The sequence below is a fragment of the Falco naumanni genome, chromosome Z, assembly GCF_017639655.2.
Source record: "Falco naumanni isolate bFalNau1 chromosome Z, bFalNau1.pat, whole genome shotgun sequence".
Taxonomy (NCBI): Eukaryota; Metazoa; Chordata; class Aves; order Falconiformes; family Falconidae; genus Falco; species Falco naumanni.
The window spans coordinates 25,947,025-25,968,779 of NC_054080.1; the positions used below are offsets into that span (position 1 = coordinate 25,947,025).

The 21,755-nt window shown below is 37.1% G+C and overlaps 1 protein-coding gene across 6 annotated transcripts in view; it reads right to left on the bottom strand.

Annotated features, from left to right (window-relative positions):
• Positions 1-21,755, bottom strand: part of FER (FER tyrosine kinase) — a 192,746-nt gene that overhangs the window by 140,193 nt on the left and 30,798 nt on the right. For all 6 annotated transcript variants that reach the window (XM_040579568.1, XM_040579569.1, XM_040579570.1 and 3 more), the window contains 3 exons: positions 7,371-7,554; positions 4,788-4,925; positions 3,718-3,837 (listed from right to left, as the gene is read on the bottom strand). In XM_040579568.1, coding sequence (XP_040435502.1) covers positions 3,718-3,837; positions 4,788-4,925; positions 7,371-7,554 — 442 coding nt within the window. The remainder of the gene's footprint in view (positions 1-3,717; positions 3,838-4,787; positions 4,926-7,370; positions 7,555-21,755) is intronic.

The window sequence follows — 21,755 nt, forward strand, 5'->3', positions numbered from 1 at the left end:
CTTAGTTTTTAATGCATGCATCTTTGTAGCATAAACTTTTATTACGTTACACTTTTCAGACAATCCCAATATTAGTCAGTGACAGTCATCAACATTTATCAGGACAGACCACACTTCTCTCACTGCTTAGAAAGGTTAGCTAGTCAACATTGACTTTTAGATACCTCCCTCTGTCAACACTTTATTCACAAATACAAACTTACTGAAAAATGTACAAGTGAGCCAACTTTCTCATCATGTTTCCTTAATATACATTTTATGAAACCCTTTAAATAATAATGTATGTACAGCTGTCGTTTTTCCCTCACATACTTTATAAATTAACTGATTCAACCACAAATTACTGATTCCAAATCAATATACATCTTTGAATCTGTTAAGTCTGTGAAATAAATTCACTATGTGTACTGTATTTATTTTCTTTGGTAAATACTGAAGGTAGTCCTCCTCTGAAGAAACATAATGATGTAGTATTTTGAAGATCCAATACCATGATCTCAATACTAAAGACCAACAGTCAAATTCCTATTATTTCGGCACATACAGAACAGGTTCTTAAAAAGTCATCATCTTGGATAAAGGATGTAATATACTTATCTTACTTGTGAATTTCTAGTTACGAACAGTAAATTGATGCAAGTATCTGTGGGGTGGTTTGGGCTGTTGTGGTTTTAAAGCAAGATTATAACACAATATATCTTAAATTCAGTTAACAAGGTATATAGCAAAGGCAGTTATAAGAGAACTAAACAATTTTAAAAGGGTCTCACCTGTGCTAAAAAGCAATTTTTAAAAAAGGACAAAAAGGATAAGAACAAACATTTTTTACAGTGCCAGGAGCTAGTGGAGCTTTGCAAAATTCTGCACTACTTAATATGTTCATAATAATCCAAATAAAAGAACAGTTTAATAAGTGACAAAGCATGTTGACTGCACAATGTTATTTGAGGTAAGGGGAAGGGGTTGAACATTAAGAATACAAAACTATTATTCCGGATCTTATGATACTCAATAACTGGACTGCCATTTAGAAGATTAATTTCAATGCATATTGAAATAGGTGAATACACAAGGGGAAAAACAATCCAAAGCTTAATTTATGTAGTGAATGGCTCTAAGTTGACCATTACCAATCAGAAATGAGATCTTGGAACTACAGTAGAGGATTCTGTGAAAATACTGGCTAGATATATACCACGGTCGTCATAAAATCAAACAGAACAATTCTCTACGATTTGTTACAAACAAAGCAGAACAAGGATACAGGAAAACCTCAATATGCCTTTCTCTAAACCACATCTGGATTACCTGTGCAATACTGGTCATTCATCTCAAGGACAATACAGTAAACATTCAAAAACCTGAAAACATTCAAATAAAGATGACAACCTTGATAAAGGATATTAGTAAGTTTTGTGAAAGGACTGACTAAAGCTAAAGTTGGCTCTAAAAAAAAGATCACAGATGAGAAGTATGACACGGGTCTACAATATATGCAGAAAGGAATAGATTGTTCCTATTCTCTTCCAAAACAAGTGTTTAAGGCCCATAAAATTGAACTCAGATGTAGCAGGTTCACATAATGCAACATTAAACTATGGATTTCCTTGTCTGAAAATTCTGTGGACACCAGATACTTGTACATAATGAAACTGACTGGACAAACTCATGAAAGAAAAATACTTCTAAAGCTATTATAAACAAATACTACTTCTGTGTCAAAACATTTCTGAGCTGAAAAGTAGGGGAGGCTGAGAGACCTTCTGAGGAAACAGTATTGCACAATCATCCTGTTCTTGTTCTCCTCCCTAAACTCTTCCCCATTGTCTAATGTAATAGAGAAGAAAATCGGCCAGGTCAATCTTCGATCTGACCTAAAACAGTTAAAACTTTTTTGATTGGGGTCCCAAATCCATACCAGAAAAGTGAACACCTTAAAGACAGCAACACTTAAAAAGAGCTATTTGATTCCTGTTCCAAAAAGAGTATCACACCATAAAATTTCTCTCCCAAATTCACAAAAAAAATCAAAATAGGTGAATATAAGATTTGTAACACAACACATCAGAAATGTGTGTATGTAGGCAAATACGCAAACACACGTCTAAATAAGCATTTCATCAGAATAATTTACTAGAAAAGCAGCATTTCATCTCTTTCACTTAGACATGCTGATGTCTTATTTCTAAACAATGTGATACAGAAAACAAGCCAAACAAGAAATTATTTCTCTTTTTGAAGAATGGATGGAAGAATCTTTGAAAAACTTCAACACTACATTGAAAAGAGGGATTCAGTACATGTATTTTTCCTGTTACTGTGCTGAAGTACACCTAGATGTACAACACTTACATAATTTAAGCAGGAATAATCTTGATTTAGTAATGATGCAGAATATATTACAAACATAAACACTTATAAAGGGAAGGAAGGGGCTTTATTTATCATGGGATCCTTTCATAAGAAAGATGCAGCTGCTTCAGGACTAAAGAGGAGTCTGATAAAGGACGCTGAAACTTCATATTAAGTAGGCTATTTCCATCCCTATTAAAGAATAAATTTACAAAACCAATCAGATTGCACAAGATGATTAATGACTTCAAAAAGGAATTACTAAAATCCAGAGATTCTGTCATGTTGAGAAAATACAGGGATTAGAATAATTTGCAGAAGATACTGCAATGTGTTTACATTTAAAATACCTCACTGCTACTACAACTCACTATGATTGTGGTTTTTCAGAAAAACCTACAAGAAATAAGGATGATAGTTTGATTAAGCAGATCAAAATTTTAAAAAAACCACAACACTTATTTGGATCAGTTAAGCTTTTTAAAGGAAAAAAACAACTTCAAATAAGTAAAACATAGACTGAAATACAGTAGAGGCAACAAAAACATCACCAACCAATGAAATTTTCCTTTTCAAATTGTTATGATCAATGTAAAAAAGATTAAATGTACAATTAATAGTTGCAGTCTCACAAGTGACTGCGTTGGACCATTTTCTGTCAAAAGTTGAGGCTGATAACATAGTAAGAAAGAACATCTTAACCTCAGCAGGAGGTTTGTCTCCCAGAAACAAATTATTAAAGGTGAAGCTGGTAAAAGTAATGGAAATATTTAACTAGGCAATATATTAACAAAACACACAGAGAGGTAGTTTATCACTCCGAATAGCTAAAAGCTCCATGAAATGTAATACAACAGCTCCATCTGTGTTAGTCAGTTAATATATTTTAAAGGTTATAATAATGAAGAATTTCCTTTGGAAAATGAAAGCAAACAGTTACAAAATGAGTGAAATAAATATATTCATTAGAATTTTCTGCATGGCAATTTAAATCACTGACTACATTACTGTACAGTGGTTTAATCAAAATATTTCAGTATTTTTCCTAGAGTGCTGAATATGGAAACACTTTTGGGAAGATGAATCAGTACATTCCCAAGGAGGATTCATGATGGATTTGGGCCATTGAATAAATTAACTGGCAAGAAAAGGAATATATATTCAAAGTGCTGGTAAGTTTCTGGAGGGCGGGAGAGGAGTATTTTGTGCAAAGGAACAATAAAACCGGCATGGAAAAGAGTCTATAGCATGAAAATATTATTATTACAAAATGGACTTTAAAAATGCAGACACAGCTATGAGATGATCTGAGTATACACATGTATAACAGCATTTCCAAAGGATGAAAGATTCGTAAAGACTTACGTGACTTGTAAACTTTCTGCTGTTAGGTTATTCCACATGATCTCATTAGCTTGAAGGTTTTCATTTTCTTCTAATAAAGACGTATCAAACTCTATTTCTTGTTCAACAACTTCTGATGACCTAATTTAGTAAATAAATGTTGTATTTTCAACATTAACAAACATCTTTGAGTAGACCATAAAGAAAATAAACGCATTTTGAATTATTTTAATAACTATAATATAGTTGAATTTACATATGAAATAAAAGGAAAAGGAGCAACTAAATACATATTCTTTTTCCTTTGAATAAATAACAAAGTCTTAAAATCCTACCAGATACTAAAATAGCATACAGTTTTTTAAATCAAGATCACAGCATAAGCAAAGTTCTCAAGGGGTATCAATGTGAAGGAGTCTACTCTTAGGTGATCCTGTTATAAACCTGCATGTGACAATTACCGATTCACACATAACACCAAAAAAGATAACGCAAGAAGTATTAGGACTGTTTCTGCATATACTAATACAAAGCAGCAGTTCAATAAATGGCAAACACCGTTTACTTTTGAAGTAAAAAACTTCCTTGCATTATCTGCATACCTTGTAGACTCAGGCACTACTCAACCTGAAATAACTGCAGAGTACAGACAGGTAGCTAGAGTTCACTTTAAACCAGTATTTGCACAATAAATAAAGCAGAGAAACGTAGTTTAGCCCAGAACGCAAAATGCATCCAAGTAAACAGTAGATCAGCTCACACTGAATCTGGATGATCATGTGTAGTCTGCTGTCAGTATCAAATTATGGCTCTTCACATCTAACAACCATAACAGGAATTTTGTTCCTCTGAAGGCAGCCAAAGAGATGGATGATTAAAGAAACAATCAGGTTAAAAACCTGACTTTCAGCCAGTTTTCTGTACGTGCAAGTAGAACACTTTTCAAACTAGGATAAAGATTTACAAGTAACAATGTAAAAGGGACCAAAGAGAAACAAATTCAACTCTGATCACTTAAGCACTGTTGCAGTGTAATGCAGGGTTTTCTCAAAAAGAAACATGAGCATGCACACTAAGATGAAAATGTGTACCTGTGAGTATCTATGAAGTCATTATACTCAGAGTTAGGATCTATCTGTTCAACTGAGGTCTGGATCTCTTTATGGACATTCACAATCTCTTCTGTTACAAGACTGGTGATCTGGCTATACTCATCCAAGATTCCTTTTCTAGAGAGGAAAAAAAACTATAGTGTATAAACATGGCACCGAAGGCATAGATAGCATTGAAGATAGTTCAAAATTTCAATTTGCTGTTTCTATAAACTCTTGTTGCAACTGGCTAAGAAGGGAAAAAATAAGACAATATATTACTTGAAGAAATAACAGATCAGCTGCGGCCTTTTTCTTAGAGATTGGCTATGAGTCAGAAGTCTCTAAAACCATACTCCTTATATTGATTTCAGTACCTCTATAAAGGGTAGCTGAACTCAAAACTGTTAGAGATTACAAGGAAGAGGACTGTATACAGCTCATTGACGACACTTTCTCACAAAGGACTTAACATGCACGTTATAACCTATACTAAGGCTTGTCATGTTCTGACTGGTAATTATATTCTGGCATAAAGCAAAACAAACCACAAAACAATGTGCGTTTCCTATAAAATCTGATTTTCTTTATTGTTTTAGCTATCTTGGTCACTCAAGACAAAAATAAGCATAAATCACAAGTTAGCATGAATTTACAACAAGAAACAAAATCAAGCAAGAAGTTCCTGTAAGTAAATACAAGCAACCCAACCTTATCTTTACCTGATTCTCAGAGTGGGAAAAACTAAGCTGATAAGAGAATAGTAAAAGAATAGGTGATATTTTGCCACTGCTCTCAATTGCATCCAGTGACATATCCTCCGTATTCTCTTTAAGTTTCAGCTTTCCACAAATTACCTGCCAAATAATTTCCTATTTGATCTTTGACAAACTTGCTAGCATGCCAGGCTGTGAAGCACAGTAGGATTTCTTAAAATACTGATGAATTTTGGCCAGCCCACAAGGACACGCAGAGAAAAAAGTATCAACAGATTTTTCTTGGATAAGATCTGAAGTTACATTTACTCTGTAAGAAAAGTTACATGATTGGATTTTTTCAATACTTCTTAGGAGGAGAAAACAGACAAGCAAAAGCATTAACTCTTGCTTTGCCCATGAACAACATGTGTGAAAAGGTTACAGAAAATAGTCCACAGTGTGATTAAAAGATAGACAAATATCAACTACAGCAATACCATATGGAAGAGAAAGGGAATCTACAACAATTAAAAAAAAATTCATTAGCAACATTAATCTACACTTCTTCAAGTTTACTGAACCAATTTATCTGCAAAATCAAGACAATTAAGGAAGTATGTTTCACACAGATGACCACACTGAGCTCTACACCTGTAATCACCACCTCTTTTTGTACACCAAAGGTACTACAAAGCAGCAATTTTCCAATCATTCAGATCTCACAAAATATGTCCATGTAGTGACAAGAATATTTTTTTACAGATTTTTACTCCAGACAGCAAAGGTGAGCAGTTTAAATAGGTTCTTGTTCCATCATAAAATTCCTCAGTGAATTATCATATCTCAAAATTCTGAAAATTATAACACACAAATTTAACTGCAGCCTTTTGCTGTGATTTTACATACAAAATTAAGACAAAAAAGACCATACAGAGACTACTACGAAGATCTATTTGATTTAGATACCTGCACCAGAATCAAAGGAATTAGTATGATACTCCATAGGGCAGTTAATGGTGCCTGCACCACACAAGCATGTACAGCATGAAATCCCCAACTCTCCTTCACTTCCTGCGTGCTGAAGTCAAGATGAAAGTAGACTTCTTAGAAGGTAAGAAGATGAGTTAAAGAAGAGTGCCTCATATCTGAATGAACAATACCTACAAAAAACCAGTAAGTACCCTTTCATTTAGGCTAACACAGCAGAAAAAGATCTACAAAACGGACTCCCTAACCAACTCCCATTCTTCAGGGAAGACAAACAGGCAGCATGGTGATTACAAACCAGAAAAGAGGGCTTAAAGTCCTCATTGTCTGTTCTCCAAGATCATCAGCTTGCATGTCTTCTGTAATGATGTAAAAAAAGATCTTTCAGGAAAAAGGTAATTGTATTTTTAAGGTTGGATTCCTTACAGTGAGACCAAATTTACAGTGTTGTTACTTCTCACACACACACGATTAACCATGCATCTGCCTGGCACTCCTCCATAATGACTTTCAAGACAGTCGGCCAATTTAAACCGAATTTGTTGTTGGTGGAATTTTGTAAAAACCAGACTATCAAAGAGGCAACAGACTTGCTGTAGTATACCAGCTGAAGGACAAAACATGAGCTCAGCTATAAACACTGCAGTTAATCTGTAAGATTTTAAAGTTTTATGAGAGGACGATGCCTTGCTAGAATGTTTAAGTAATCACTCAAAACTACTGTCTGTATTATTTGGATAGACTTTTGCCAATTGAAACATTAAAACATCTTTTTTCATTACCCTCGACACACAATTAATTAACTAGTTTATTATTTTCAAATAATCCTACAATTTAGTCAGTATACTACACATATATAAAATTCCACAAGTTAAAAGTATGTAAGAATACATCTTACAGGGCTTTAATCATTTCTTCTTGCATCTTCTGTAGTGAATCAAGTAACAGAGGAAGCGTAGTATCATAATACTGGTGCTGATGTAACTGTGCTCCTTTCAGTGCCAACACATACTGATTATGCAACATATGAAGCTTCATAGTGGCTTTATCACACCGATCTTTGGCTTTTTCAGTCTCTTTTCCTAAGAGAAAAAAAAAAAAGAAAAATTCATGTGGTGATTAAAAAATACACGACTTGTAGATGACACAAATCTAGCAGATTTACGGTAAACTTGCACCTTTTTCTACAGGACTACGAAGAAGATAAAATCTGACCATTTTCACATCATTAGTAAGACCAAATATCTTGGTTTTCTAATTAGAAGACTAAATAAGAAAAAAACTGCTGTATTTTCTTTGAGCAGAAATGTGAGAATTCTTTATCTAAAAGTATATAGAAACCACTATCTCCACAAGTATAAAAATTATACAACTATTACGAATAAAGAACAAAACTCATACACATGACTACCATAACGCTAACCTTTTATTTGTCTCATAGTAAAAAAAACCAAACTTTTTTTTTTAGGAAGAAAGAGATTTTCTAGTAAGTCAGATCCATGACTGACTGAAAATCTGTCATTCACTGTGAGCAGTAATTCTACTGTTACGTATCATTCCAATATAGCATCGATGCAGTCTACATATGGGTAGTTAAAATCTCACACTATTACTCCTGTCCAAAATGGGCAGCTTCTCTACTACAATTTAACATTTCCTTATCACTGTAAGTATTATGATCAGGAAGCTGGATCCTCAGTCTCAGCTCTATACTACTAAGAGATTCAAAGTCCTCAAGTTCATGCTGACCAGTTGAGTGCCGAACCTGAGAGCTAAAAGTCACATGCTCTATTCTTTGCCACAGTAGCTGCACAACTATGTGGCACACGTTTTTACAATTTTCAAAAAATCTCCAGTGACATATAACTTTGCAACTTCCTAGTACCATTAAGGTCTAGTGCTATGCTAGCTGAAAGCATTCTCCACCTCCCTGCCCCTTCACTCTCCAATGTAAATCTTCTTTGCTTTCATGTAAACCTTTACTTCATATGTGCCATGGGTATGAAAAATAGATTCTACCATTCTCTGCAATACACCTTTTACATATTAGATTACATACTCTCCTCTTCTGCCCAGTCTTCTAAACTTCATACAAACAGACCTACAGGTCTTCCCTTCTAAGTCCTGTTGTCTTTTTGCAGTTGACTGGTTCACAATCTTACACAAGTGCAACTTCAGTCGAAACTCAAAGCCAATGAGTAACTTTACATTCTAGATACCTCTAGCTCATTTGAGAGAGAGGGAGAGCTTTAATACCATACAAACATAGTATCACTCATTACTTTTGCTTTGGCATCTGATCCTGCCAACTAATACTAATTTTTAGGACTCATCTCTCATTTTTTCCAATTATTTTTAACTCTACAGCTGCCCTCCCATGCACTTTCAATGCATTCAAGGCATAGTGATGCCTGGAAATTTAACAAAGCACTGAAACACTGAAACACTACCCAAACCTAACTTCAACATATATCCTGCAATGTCCCATAGGATACATTATTCTGACAGGACCTCATTAATAACCATTCTCCAAGAAGCTTTATGCAAACATTTTTGCACGTCTACTAGAATATTTTCAACTTGATCATGTATTGCCCTTCTCATAAAAAAGTATGACGTTATTTTGACATGATTCCTTACTGAGACACATATGATCTTATTCACATCCTTGTTATCTTTTTGATATTTATGAACTGTCTTAATACTTTTTCAGGAACCTAAGGCATTGTAAATGAAACCTGTATCTGCAATAATGAAATGCAGATTCACAACTACCTCCACAAGTAAGCATACACTAACTAAAGCAATCTCCTTCAGACTGCTACATTTCTTATAATCTTAAAATAGTTAAAGTAATAAAAAAGATTGTCTTCTAACATTTCTACCACCTGTCACAGAGTAGTTTTGAAAAAATAAAAAGGAAGCATTCATAGCTAAGTGGTAGAACAAAGGCTTGAGAGCAGACCTTGAAAAGCTGAAGTTGTATCACATGAGGAATATACAAATGACTATGAACTGCAATGAATTAAAATACAGAAACAAATTAAGGCATGTCAAAAAAAAGTTGAGGGAAAAACCTGTAAAACAGTAACAAATCCTCTTTCCTATACCTTGGAGTCAAAAGGCTTGTCAGAAAAGGTAAAGGACAGTCACTATACAAAAGGAGCTGGCAGGGGGAAAAAAAATAATTATTTTTGCATCTGTGTTCACCATGAAAAAACTTCAGAGATTTCCATGTCTCTCTATGAAAAAGTCAATGAATCTCTCCTCATGTGTCATTAAAAGAGGTCAGAGAATAAATGAAATAAAAAGAAATTGAGGACTGGATGGTGTTTAGCTTTAGAACTTTAAAGGAAATTGAGTAAGTTTTAGCTTAAATACAATTTTCAGTTTTTACAGGAGGAAGTAGGCACTCAGTGGATTGCCCCAGAAATATTAGTTGGGTCCTCATATATGAGGTGATACAGATGATGATGAAGATGTTGTCTGAGGGGATCAAACAGGGGAACCAGATGTGAAGAACTGGGAAAAAAACCCTTAAGATGTACTGATTAAATCACAAAATGGTAATCACAGCGTGAATATTTATAGATGCATATGAGGAAAAAAATACTCAAGTTTAGTAATCTGTTGTGAGCTTACCGAATGCACTCAGGCATGAGATCTTAGGGTTACTATAGAAAGATCAATGGAAATGTTAACTCAGTGTCCAGCAGTCATCAGACAAGATGTTACTTAGCAAAGGGCTAGACAGCATTATTATGCCACTTGTTAGATCCACATAAAACAGCATGCAATTTTTTCACCTCAAGGAAGATATACTCAAAATGAAAAAGGTTTAGAGAAGGGCATCAAGTGTCACAAAGGTAGGAAACGCACAGCATCCTGAAGGAATTACTAAAATGAGGACTGCTGAAGCACAAGGAGACTGAGGAGCAACATACAAGACCTTCCCAATCTCCTTCAATGTAACTGTAAGGCATTATATGGAACTAGTATGTAATTTGTTAAAAACACAGGACATTCTTCTTCAACTAGCATGTAGCTGATCTGTAAAATCTTTTGGTGAAAGTTACTGTAAGCATGAAAAACTTGTGCAGTTTCATGGTGAATGGACATGTGTACACAAAAAGAATCCTGAAGAGCTACTAAGGCAGCACTTTTGACTCAGGAATTCCCTAGGTAACTATGAAGTTGAGACAGCTGTCTGTTTGTCCTTTCATATGGCTTTCTGGACATTTACTACCTCACCACTGTCAGCTACATTTTAAACAAGAATAATAAAAAATACTTTAAAAGGATATTATATCTGTCATTTAACTGAAAACAATCTCAACTGCTGACCTAATTTTATATGTGGAAGGAACGTACTTCTTACACGACAGTTTAGCTAAATGAACAAGTCAATGTGCACAATAAAGACAAAATGCATCTCCAGATTTGCACCAGAGGAGTATTTTTGATTTAGGTATAAATGAAATAATTCATTTTAAAAACTTCTGTAAAACTGTTTTGGAGAGACAACAATCTCAACTCTTACTAAATTTTTTGCCAGAGATAACAGGTTTTGTCTCTGTGAAACAATCAAAACTTGTATTTCACTGAAAGACTGGATTTTTTCTATTTCCTCAAAACATAAAAAATTAGCACTGTTTATTTCCAAATTAAATATAGCTCATTTGAAGGAAACAACAAAACCAAAAACCAAATCCTAACACATCACACCCAGAATAACATCCTGAAAGGTTCTACCAAACATGTGCATGTCTCGACCCCAACGTACCAATACAATGGGATGGTATACCATCCCATTTTCACATCTGCCTTGACTAAATTCCTTCCATATATATATATATATATATATATATATATATATATATATATATATAATGCCAAACCAGAATACCTCAACTACTTTCAGAATAATTCTAAGTATCATATACACTCAGCTTCTAAACACAGTAGGCTACAGTGTCAACCTGGTCACCTGCAGACCAAGATGTAGACACTGTAATGTCTTTCTGGAGAAAGAGAGGCATGTGCATGTGAAGAAATAAAAGAAAGTGACTGAAGAGGGTTTGGAGGGGACTGCATTGCACAGGGGACACAGAGGACTGGGTTTGTATAGTGAGTGGATGAAAGAGGAGAAGACAAGGCAGCTGGAAGTCAAAGCTGGTAGCACCAAGTTTTGCTTGCCCTAGCCCATCCCCTTGGGAGATACACTGGCCAGGGAAAAAGGAAGAGGGAGACAATGTGGTAGCAGACAGAAGAATGCTGGATTATTTCTTGATTTATTGCATGTTTGGCCACTCCTACTCAAGCATGCCCTAGAGTACATAATCCAAAATTACCTCTATATGTCATAGTTTAAAGGCTTAAAAACTACAACTTCTCCATGCATGTATTTAAAATACATCCCCTATCAGCTTTCAGCTTACCAGAAATCAGCATATGTCAAACTATACCATGTACCAGCACAGGCTTCTGACCCACAAACCACAACAAAGAGTCTTCAACAGTTAAACTGAACACTTACACTAAAAATTATCAAAACCACATAACCAGAGATTTATCAATACTATTTCTCTTTCAGAAACCTCACTAATGGCTAAACTGTCCCATTTTCCCATCTGCCTCAAGGACTGAATTCTTTTGCTATACATTATTCCTCAGCAGAACACATTGACTAATTACAAAATAAATAAAATTATCATAAACACTCAATTTTTAAATACAGCTTTTGGATCTACCATTAATATAAGAAACACAGCTACAGTATTACTCCCATATTATAATTTATTTTTTAAAGCAGCAAAACACAGTAAGGCAGAGTACACAGTTGTTCTACATGTCAATTAGCACAGATGAAAACATCCAATTTTCTTTATCTGTATAACAAATTTTATAAATAGATCTAATTATAATTCTACTGCTATCAGTTGTTGACAAAACTGTTCAATGTTTATAGAAACTGTATATATAACGTCATGCCATAAACAGAACTATGCAGCTTGAAAAACTCAATTATGAAAGTTTGACATTTGCAAAGAAAAGGCTGGCATTCTTTTTAAAACATTCTAGAGAGTCAAGTACTTCAATTCCTAATAAAAACTTTTTTAAGATTTTACTACACACAGTATAACACAGCCATCCAGAAGAAAATATTTTAGGGTATTTTCTATTAAAAAGGTAGATTTGCTTATTCCACAGTTCTTACAATTTTAAGTATTAGTCTCTTGTAGCCTAATATTCACCTAAAATGGAAGAACAGAAACTGCATAAGACAAGACCAAATGAGAAAAAATTAAGCTCATAATGTTCACTTCCTCTTTCTTTAAATAAGTATCAATATACAGTACAAATGCCCCAAATAAAATTCACTTGCAGAAAATAAATATTGCAAATACAGAAAATTTTCATACATATGGTGGATTACAAAGAAATAATTATACTGAAAAGCTCAGCTTTTAACACCTTAGAACTTTCTCCAATTGGTAAAAAATTGTAAGTCAAAGCTTGCATTCCCTTATAGAATCACAGAATGGTTTGGGTTTGAAGGGACCTTAAAGATCATCTATTTCCAGCCCCCCTGCCATGGGCAGGGACACCTTCCACCAGACCAGGTTGCTCAAAGCCCCATCCAGCCTGGCCTTGAACACTCCCAGGGATGGGGCATCCACAGCTGCTCTGGGAAACCTGTTCCAGTGTCTCAACGCCCTCACAGTAAAGAGTTTCTTCCTTATTTCTAATGTAAATCTGCCCTCTTTCAGCTTACATCCATTCCCCCTTGTCCTACCGCTACATGCCCCTGTAAAAAGTCCCTCTCCCGCTTCCCTGTAGGCCCCCTTTAGGTGCTGGCAGGCTGCTCTAAGGTCTCCCAGAGCCTTCTCCTCTCCAGGCTGAACAACCCCAACTCTCTCAGCCTGTCTTCATGGGAGAGGTGCTCCAGCCCTCAATCACCTTCATGGCCTTCTATGGACTCACTCCAGCAGGTCCAGGTTCCTCTTATGCTGGGGACTCCAGGTCTGAATGCAGCATTCCAGGTGGGCTCTCGCGAAAGCAGAGTAGAGGGGGAGAACCACCTCCCCCAACCTGCTGGCCAAGCTTCCTGTGATGCAGCCCAGGGTACAGTTGGCTTTCTGGGCTGCCAGTGCACATTGCCAGGCCATGCTGAACTTCTCATCCCAACAGCTGTACAAGTCCTTCTCCTCTGGGCTGCTCTCTGATACGTTCACTGTTTTAGTTACCATCAATTTCAATAAAATTTAACACTTGTCTTCAAATTTGCATTATAGATTTTGATGTTTTATTCAAACAGCAAAATTCTGACTCTGTGGAATACACAGAGTAAAGCACCCACTAATTTGCAGAGGACAAGGATCCACCTCCTGAAGGTTACCTGTAACATGTCGTTTAAGACTCAAGTCAAGACTTGGAATAAGCTCAGCTGTTCAGATTTCAAATTCAGCTTCATGATAGCATAGATTAAAGAAATGACAAAGGCTTACAGCTACTGTTGTTTCGGCAACAGAAAATTCCAGTTCAGCTGTTTGAGTTACAGCCCCTCAGCTAAAACTTACATGCAAGTAAATGCCCCAAAGACGACATTATTTTCTCAAAAATCTGTTCTTTTCAAAGAGAAACAGCACACAGTGAAAATCTCAGGTTTGACTAACATGAAATACAAAGCTTTCCCCTCAAAATCAGCTCAAACAAAAACATTTTAAATTGGTTAACTAGAGAAACATGTCACAAAGAATTCCAGAACTGAATGTAGTAATAATTACTTCTTTATGTCTACACTATAGATCAGCTACTAGCAAAACAGCTCAACACTATACTTCAATGGATACACACTACCTTAAGCCCTGAACTTCTGTTTCATTATACACGTAACAAATCAGCCTTTCAGCTCACACAAAACCCTATACTAATGATATCCCACTGTATAGAAAGATTGTATTTTTTTGTCTCGGTGTTGCTTTGCAACAATGGTAAGGAAAACTGTCTTCAAGACCTCCTGGAATTATCAGCTATTAAGCTATTTGTTCTTAAGTTTGTTTTGGTTTTATTTGACTTGTTTCTTTGGGACCTTTGAGAACAAGAAAGAAGAAAAAAAGTTTCAAAGAACAAAAACTTGAGAAGATATAGAAGCTAACAACTTGTCAACATCTAAGCCTGTATTCATACTTGAGATGCTCTCCCAATTTTTTGCATCTTTAAGTCTTTGCTACAAATATCATAATTGCTCTTTAAGGAGACATAATAGAAATACTAAATAGTTTGTGAAAACAACATAAACCTGTCAGAGTTAGGCACGCTTTGGAATATCTCCAATTACAAATAATTTCTTGTCTAGTTTTCATAAATCTCAGAAAAAGTCTTTCCAGAGTCCACAGTTACAGTATTTCAAGACAGACTGCTCCTTGACTCTCACTCTTTGGAACTTTAGCAATACCAATAGGTATGACCTTCGGCCATTCTGAAGTGATGACAAAGTGTTCATAAAAGAGACAATGGAGATCATTGTAAAGGTTTAATTCACAACAGATGAACTGTTTAACTTTCTGGTTTTATAGGTCCTGGCATTTATCATGACATTGGATTCAGTGCACAGTGAATGCGGTCCCATGAAGAAACACTAATGAAGATGGTGTCCATCTGACAAAGGAGAATATAAATTTAATATGCAAGTCCAGGTTTTGACAACTAATTTAATTTAGTTTCAAAAGCATGCAAAGACACACCTGACATGACAATGGAGGGTTATATCCCCAACAGAAACACAGTGAGGAACCTTAGTGGAAACAGGAAAGCAGCAGAATTACAGGACAAAATGAAAATTAGAAGGGCAAATGGAAGAGATACACATGAGTAACGGGGGGGGGGGGGGGAGAAAATCTTCATACATAAATACAACTGTGACTAACAATCCCAGAAAAAACTGAGAGGACAAGAACATGTCAAGAGTTCAATAACTGCCTCTGTAGTTCAGGAACAACAAAAAGCAAATCCACCTAAATTTCTGGGTACAGGTAAACACAGAGAAAACCAGGGGAGGAGATGCTACAATAAATGTGGGCACCAATGATACTGCCAGAGGAAACCTGGACAGTATCAAAAGTAACTACCGAGCTCTTGGGGCAGTTGTCAAGGTCATTGGGGCCCAAGTGGTGTCCTCCTTAATCCTATCACATTGTAAGTAGCTGCAGAGCTGGTGCTGGCAACAAGGTTTTGGGTTCTGCCACCATATGACCCCGTTTGCAGACCACCACCTGCTTGGGAGATAGGAAGCACCTTAGTAAGCTGGGTAAAACTGTTTTTGGCAAGAGCATGCCTTACCTCATTGAGAGGGCTTTAAACTAGGAACAACAGGGGAGGGAAAGAATGACCCACAGTCCTGAGGTAGCAATGGATGAGACTGCTGATCAAAAGGCATGGTGTGATATGATGGGAAGGTGTCACAAAGTAAAAAAAATGAGGCTTGGATGGGGTCACCTCCAGCACCTGCACACAGGCAAGGAGGTTCCTCCTTGGCATCACTCCAAGGCATCACTGTGGAAAAATCTCCCCAGATTTTCTTCAGAAACTCAACATGCTGGGGCGCCATGCTTAAGTTCTTGTATACTACTGCATGCGGCACGGAATAAACATGATGAGTTAAGAGATCTGTGTGCTGTTGCAGGGCTACAATCTTGTCAGGATCACAGAGGTGTGGTGGGATGATTCCCATGACTGCAATGAAGAGATACAGGCTCTTGGGGAAAGACAAGCCAGGCAGACAAGGAGAAGGAGTTGCCCTTTATGTGAGACAGCAGCTGGAGCACATGGAGCTCTGCCTGGAGACGGAGGAGGAGCCAACTAACAGTTTATACATTAGGATTAAAGAAAGGATAGCGAAGGTCCCAGGAAAAGCCAAGAAGTTTCATTTCAGAGCTGTTGGAACTCTCTCTATTATAACCTCACTAGAGTACCATAGCATTTGATTTCAGAAAAGTTTAAAATGAAAATAAATAAAAAAAAAAGGGGGGGGGGGGGGGAAGGGAGGGGAAGCATCATGGCTTTTGCCTTTTTTTTTTTTTTTTGAGTGAAGTAACAATCCTCCTCTGAGAAAACATGCAAATCATCAGTGTATAGTAACGTTTCAGACAGAAAAAACATTTCACCCTTGGTTTGCTTTAGAATCTTTTATTTTTGTAAATAACAGCACTACAGTATAAAGCTGTCAATGCACATAGTGATCTATCAGACATTTCACAATGTTCATGATAGCAGTTTTTCAAACAATTTCCCAGAACTGCATTCATCTTTTCATCTACGTATTTTTCAGCGTTTTCAATAACTGAGGTAATTTCTGAGTATCTTGCTGTCTCCACATTTGTTTATCAGTAACAAACCTCCCATAAAGTCACTTCCTTATTTATTTCAACTCTGGAGACACAAATTTTCACAGAGCACTATTCCATTGTGCCTGGAAAAGAGTATTCCTTTATATTATTTGTTTCCATTATTGTACTGAACATATTCATTATACTCAGGAATAAGATGACTAAGTCTTTCAAATAGGTCTTCCTCTAAAAATTTTTTTAAAGCAATAAAATACTATTACATTGAAGAATCATAAAGTTTGACTTAAATCTATTTACACAGATTGATAAGTGGTTTGAATACTAGTGGGACAACAGCATGATCTTTCTCTTAAGTGAATTTTGGTAAGGACTAAGCACGTCTTAAATTAAAGCAAATAATTTTAAAACCTACATATGACAGAAAAAAAAGACTACCCTTGCAGTGATGTATCAAGCCAATGTATCTACATATATTCAGGGTAACTGATTCACAATACTGAAGAATGTTAAACAATTTACAGTGAATTCCTGACAAAAATTTATTGCCTCCTGCTTTTGCGGGCAATCCTCTAAATTCTCCATTTTTTCTACTAGAGCATTTCCTCATTGCTTGTTCTATTTCCCAAGCCTTCATCATTGAATAGGAAAAACAAAGCTCGAAGAACTTGCTTTATAATTGATTATTCTCTATTACCAATTTAATTAATTTTGGGAGCTTCCTGACCCAAGTTATCTGCTTAAACTCAGTAAGTATTACATATAATGTTAGGTGTGTCTAAATAGCATAGGTGATTATTAAAGTTATTTCCTCATATGAAAGTTCTTATATAAACCACTACTGACACAACTTTCATCCAGTGACATGACTTCTGAAGTGTAATGTTTCCTGTGCTGAGCATGGCTTCATTTCCCCGAGACCAGAATACAACAGACTATTTCATTTGGAAGGGGCGTACAACAACCACCCAGTCCAACTGCCTGAACAATTCAGGGCTGACTAAAAAGTTAAATCATGTTACTCAGGGCATTGTCCAAACGCCTCTCAAACACTGACAGGCATGGGGGGCATCCACCACCTCTCCAGGAAGCCTCTTCCAGTGCTTGACCACCCTCTTTTCCTCATGTCCAGCCTGAACCTCCCCTGGCGCAGCTTTGAGCCCTTCCCAGGTGACCCGTCACTGGTCCCCGGGGGAAGAGCTCGGCACCTCCCGCTCCCCTTCCCCTCCCAGGCAGCTGCAGAGAGCAACGGGGTGGCCCCTCAGCCTCCTGGTCTCCAAACCAGACCAACCCAAAGCCCTCAGCCGCTCCTCACAGGACATGCCTTCCAGCCCTCCCACCAGCGACGTTTCCTCTCTCTGGGCACATTCAAGGACCCCCACGTCCTTCTTACATGGTGGGGCCCAGCCCTGCACACAGTGCTCCAGGTGAGGCCGCAGCAGCGCCGGACACAGCGGGATAATCCCCTCTCCTGCCCGGCTGGCCGTGCTGTGCTGGGGGCACCCCAGGGTGCGGGCTGCCCTCCTGGCTGCCAGGGCTCGCTGCTGACCCACGCTGAGCCTGCTGCCCACCAGCACCGCCAGCGCCCTCCCTGCAGGGATGCTCTCCAGGCACCCCTCTCCCGGTTTACACTTGTGCCCAGAAATCAGAAGACTAAAAATAATTTATACCAATCTACAATGTAGTTTATGCAAACTGCTCAACTAAACTAGGACAGCTTTAACTGGTAGCTCTGTCTCAGGAAGCAAACTTGGAAATTAGCAAGTGACCAGCCTTATCATCACTCTCCAAATAAAGAGATGCAAATGCAGTGGTCTTGAATGACTTGGGTTTCACAAGACCAAAATCACAAAGATAAGAGAGAAGGTAGGATCTTGGCTTTTAATCTCTAAGGTCTTTTTTCCCTTTATGTCTTGCATTTCTTCAACAAATAAAATCACCCACTCCCTTCTCCACTCATTCCTGAGAAAGGTGTAAGAAGTTTTTTGCCAAACCTTATTTAACAAATTAATGACTGCAAATAACAAATAGTTGTCTCATGAGAAAAAACTATATGTATATACTTACAGAGTTCAAATTTGCAGAATACCAGACGTAAACTTCTGAGTTAAGAATTACTTCAATAAAGTATCTGTTTAACGTTAAGATGAACAAATAACATAGTATAAAAATAGTAAAAATTAAAGTGCTATCTTTTGAACTTTTGTCAGATGTTTGAGCTAATAAGCACCACTAGTAAATTCTTTCAGACCTATAAGTGCTGGTGTGTGAGGACTGAGGAGAGCACACCTTGGGGTTGCATGACCATGTTGAGTGGAAACAATATACCTAAGCTGGTCCCACATCCAGAAGAAGTCTCCAAGATCTCTTGACCCTGCACTCCCCACATTTTCTGCTCTAGAAGCTTTATTTTGAACAGAAAAAACAACTCCTAGCCCTTGCAAACAGCATTGGTAGTGTCTATGAGTTGAAATGCTTACAGCAGGTTATCAATCTGAATCCCATCCAGCCTGCTGATGTTTGTGAATAGGACAAATCAGTTCGGCCAGTGTTACTTGTTTTGCCTTAAGAATGTGAGAGTTACAGTCAAAAAATAAACTCAACAAATACCCTCCTAGGAGTCTCCCTAATCTCAGCAACAACTGAAGGTGACACATGCTTCCAGGAAATGTAGTAGCATAATCACAATTTTACAGGCATCTCAGAATGAACACACCAGCCATCTAATAAAAGTATTTTCTGGCCACACAGCTATTACGAAGAATAGTAGAAGAATAATTTCATTTAGCAAAAGCTTTTTCAACAGCTTCCCTATTTATCATAGATACAGCTTATCCTGTCATGCAACTTCAGTATATACCACAGAAGACACCAGTTCTGAAGTACTAAATCGCAAGAGTCGCAGGGATAGGAAAATGTTTCTCCAGCAGATGCAATGCTGTATAATATTCTAGGTGTACTCATAATATTTCTAATCTCTAAATCACAGTGTTGTCAGGGAATACAAAGCAACCTAGGGAACCGTGGTACAATATTCTTTGCTGCTGCTGTAGCAGCAGAAAATGAAACGATGACATTAAATACTTAGAATCAATATAGTTTTCCTGTAGCATTTACTGCAGATCCATTCTGTCACATAAAAATGTTGCAACATAGTTTCTACATTCAGTCAGTAATTAACTAGTCATAAGAACACAATAAACACCTGTAACGGATGTATTTACATGAAAACCGTAATTTTTGCTAAAGATTACATTGTATTAAAATCCAGTATGAACCTCCCAAACACTGGCTCTATCCCATCTTGCAATATTAACTGTTATAAGAGCAACTATTTCACACTTAAACATCTAACACCAAGATCAGCTACAAAAATAGACTAAATTGTTAAGAATGAATGCTTTAGAATATTTTTTTAATATAAGGCAAAGAGAAAATTGTTTATGATTTCATGTAGTCATTTCTTGACTTAATTTTTATATAGCAGTAAGTAGTGTTTAATAAGAAAATGAAAGATGAAAACATCCGAAACAAATATTCTGAGGTACATTTAAAGATGCCAAACTGCAGAAACAAAAATAATTGTGGAAATAGCAAACTTAAGTGGAAGCTGTTACTGATCCAATCAAATGAGAATAAAATTGTAATAAGATATTACGCTTGGTGTCTCCAACTGTTCTACAGTTTCCACTCTACCATTTTCCCTTTTTTTCTACAGTATCCACTTTACTCATTATTTATGAAACTTTAAAAGCTTTGTGACTTCTTCTTGAGCCAAACAATGTCTCTATCATTTGACATAACTGTTTTTTTAATGTGTTTTCCTAAGCAGCAACATCAACATGCCACGCTCTATTTACCTTGCTGCTCAGCACTGTAGGCCCAGAGTTGTACACAATCTGTGTGTTATATTGGACTGCTGTTCTAACAAGTTTACACCATTTTTTTCTCAGTATCACGCACCCAAAAGATTTCAGAGAGCTGTCCATTTCATTATAGAAAAACAATCCAGTAAGATTTTAACTTACATTTTGCTCCAATGACCCCAACATGCTCTAATGCCCCAATTTTGCAAAGGAGCATGCTGTGCATTCCCAGTACATACTGGTTTGGGGGGATTCTTGTACAAAGCTTCCTAATCCAGAACACTATTGGAATCAATGTTCATAGTCCCAGCTGCTCAAGTATGCCTCATTAGAGAGGTATTGAACTAGTTCAGCTTGCTGACTTTACCCCCTTCTCAGCTTGCTTTCTCTCACCATACATTAAAAAAACATGAAGAATTAAGGACTGGAAAAGAGGCAAAAAACTTATCAACCTGCTGAGTAACACCAACCAGCCTGCCTGACACCTGGGGTCTCCATGCCCAGGAACAACTAACTAGGCTGCATTTGTGATTCCCATAGAAATCACTGGTCCAGACAGGAGCGGTAACACATAACTAAATGGGATAAAGCCTCGAACAAACAAGATACCTCAGTCACTTCTTATTGAGACAGCACGCAGACACTGGCAGCCACAACAGGCAGTGCAATCCAGCCCAAGGACCAAGTGGCAGCCAAGGCTCAGTGGCACACGCTCTGCAACACATCTGCCCCACTGCTTCCCTGATGCCCAAGCAGAAGCAGTGCTAGCAGAGGGTCCCCCAGAACAGTTCCTGAGCCACCATCTCAGACACTTTCATCTTTCTCCAAATCTGGAGAGCACAAAGCCTTCCATAATGAAGGCCTGCATCCTTCAGAAAACAGTTCCCCTTTCCTCACCACGGAACTACAAAATTCCCACTAACTGCCTACCCATTGCCTAACACAAACAAAATCTGTAACTAACCAGTATCATTATTCAACGTTTAACCCCTTATTCTTGTAACTCTTTCCACAGGTCCTCTTAGTGTTTTCAGCAAAAAGTGAAAACAGCTGTGACCTGCATTAGGGCAT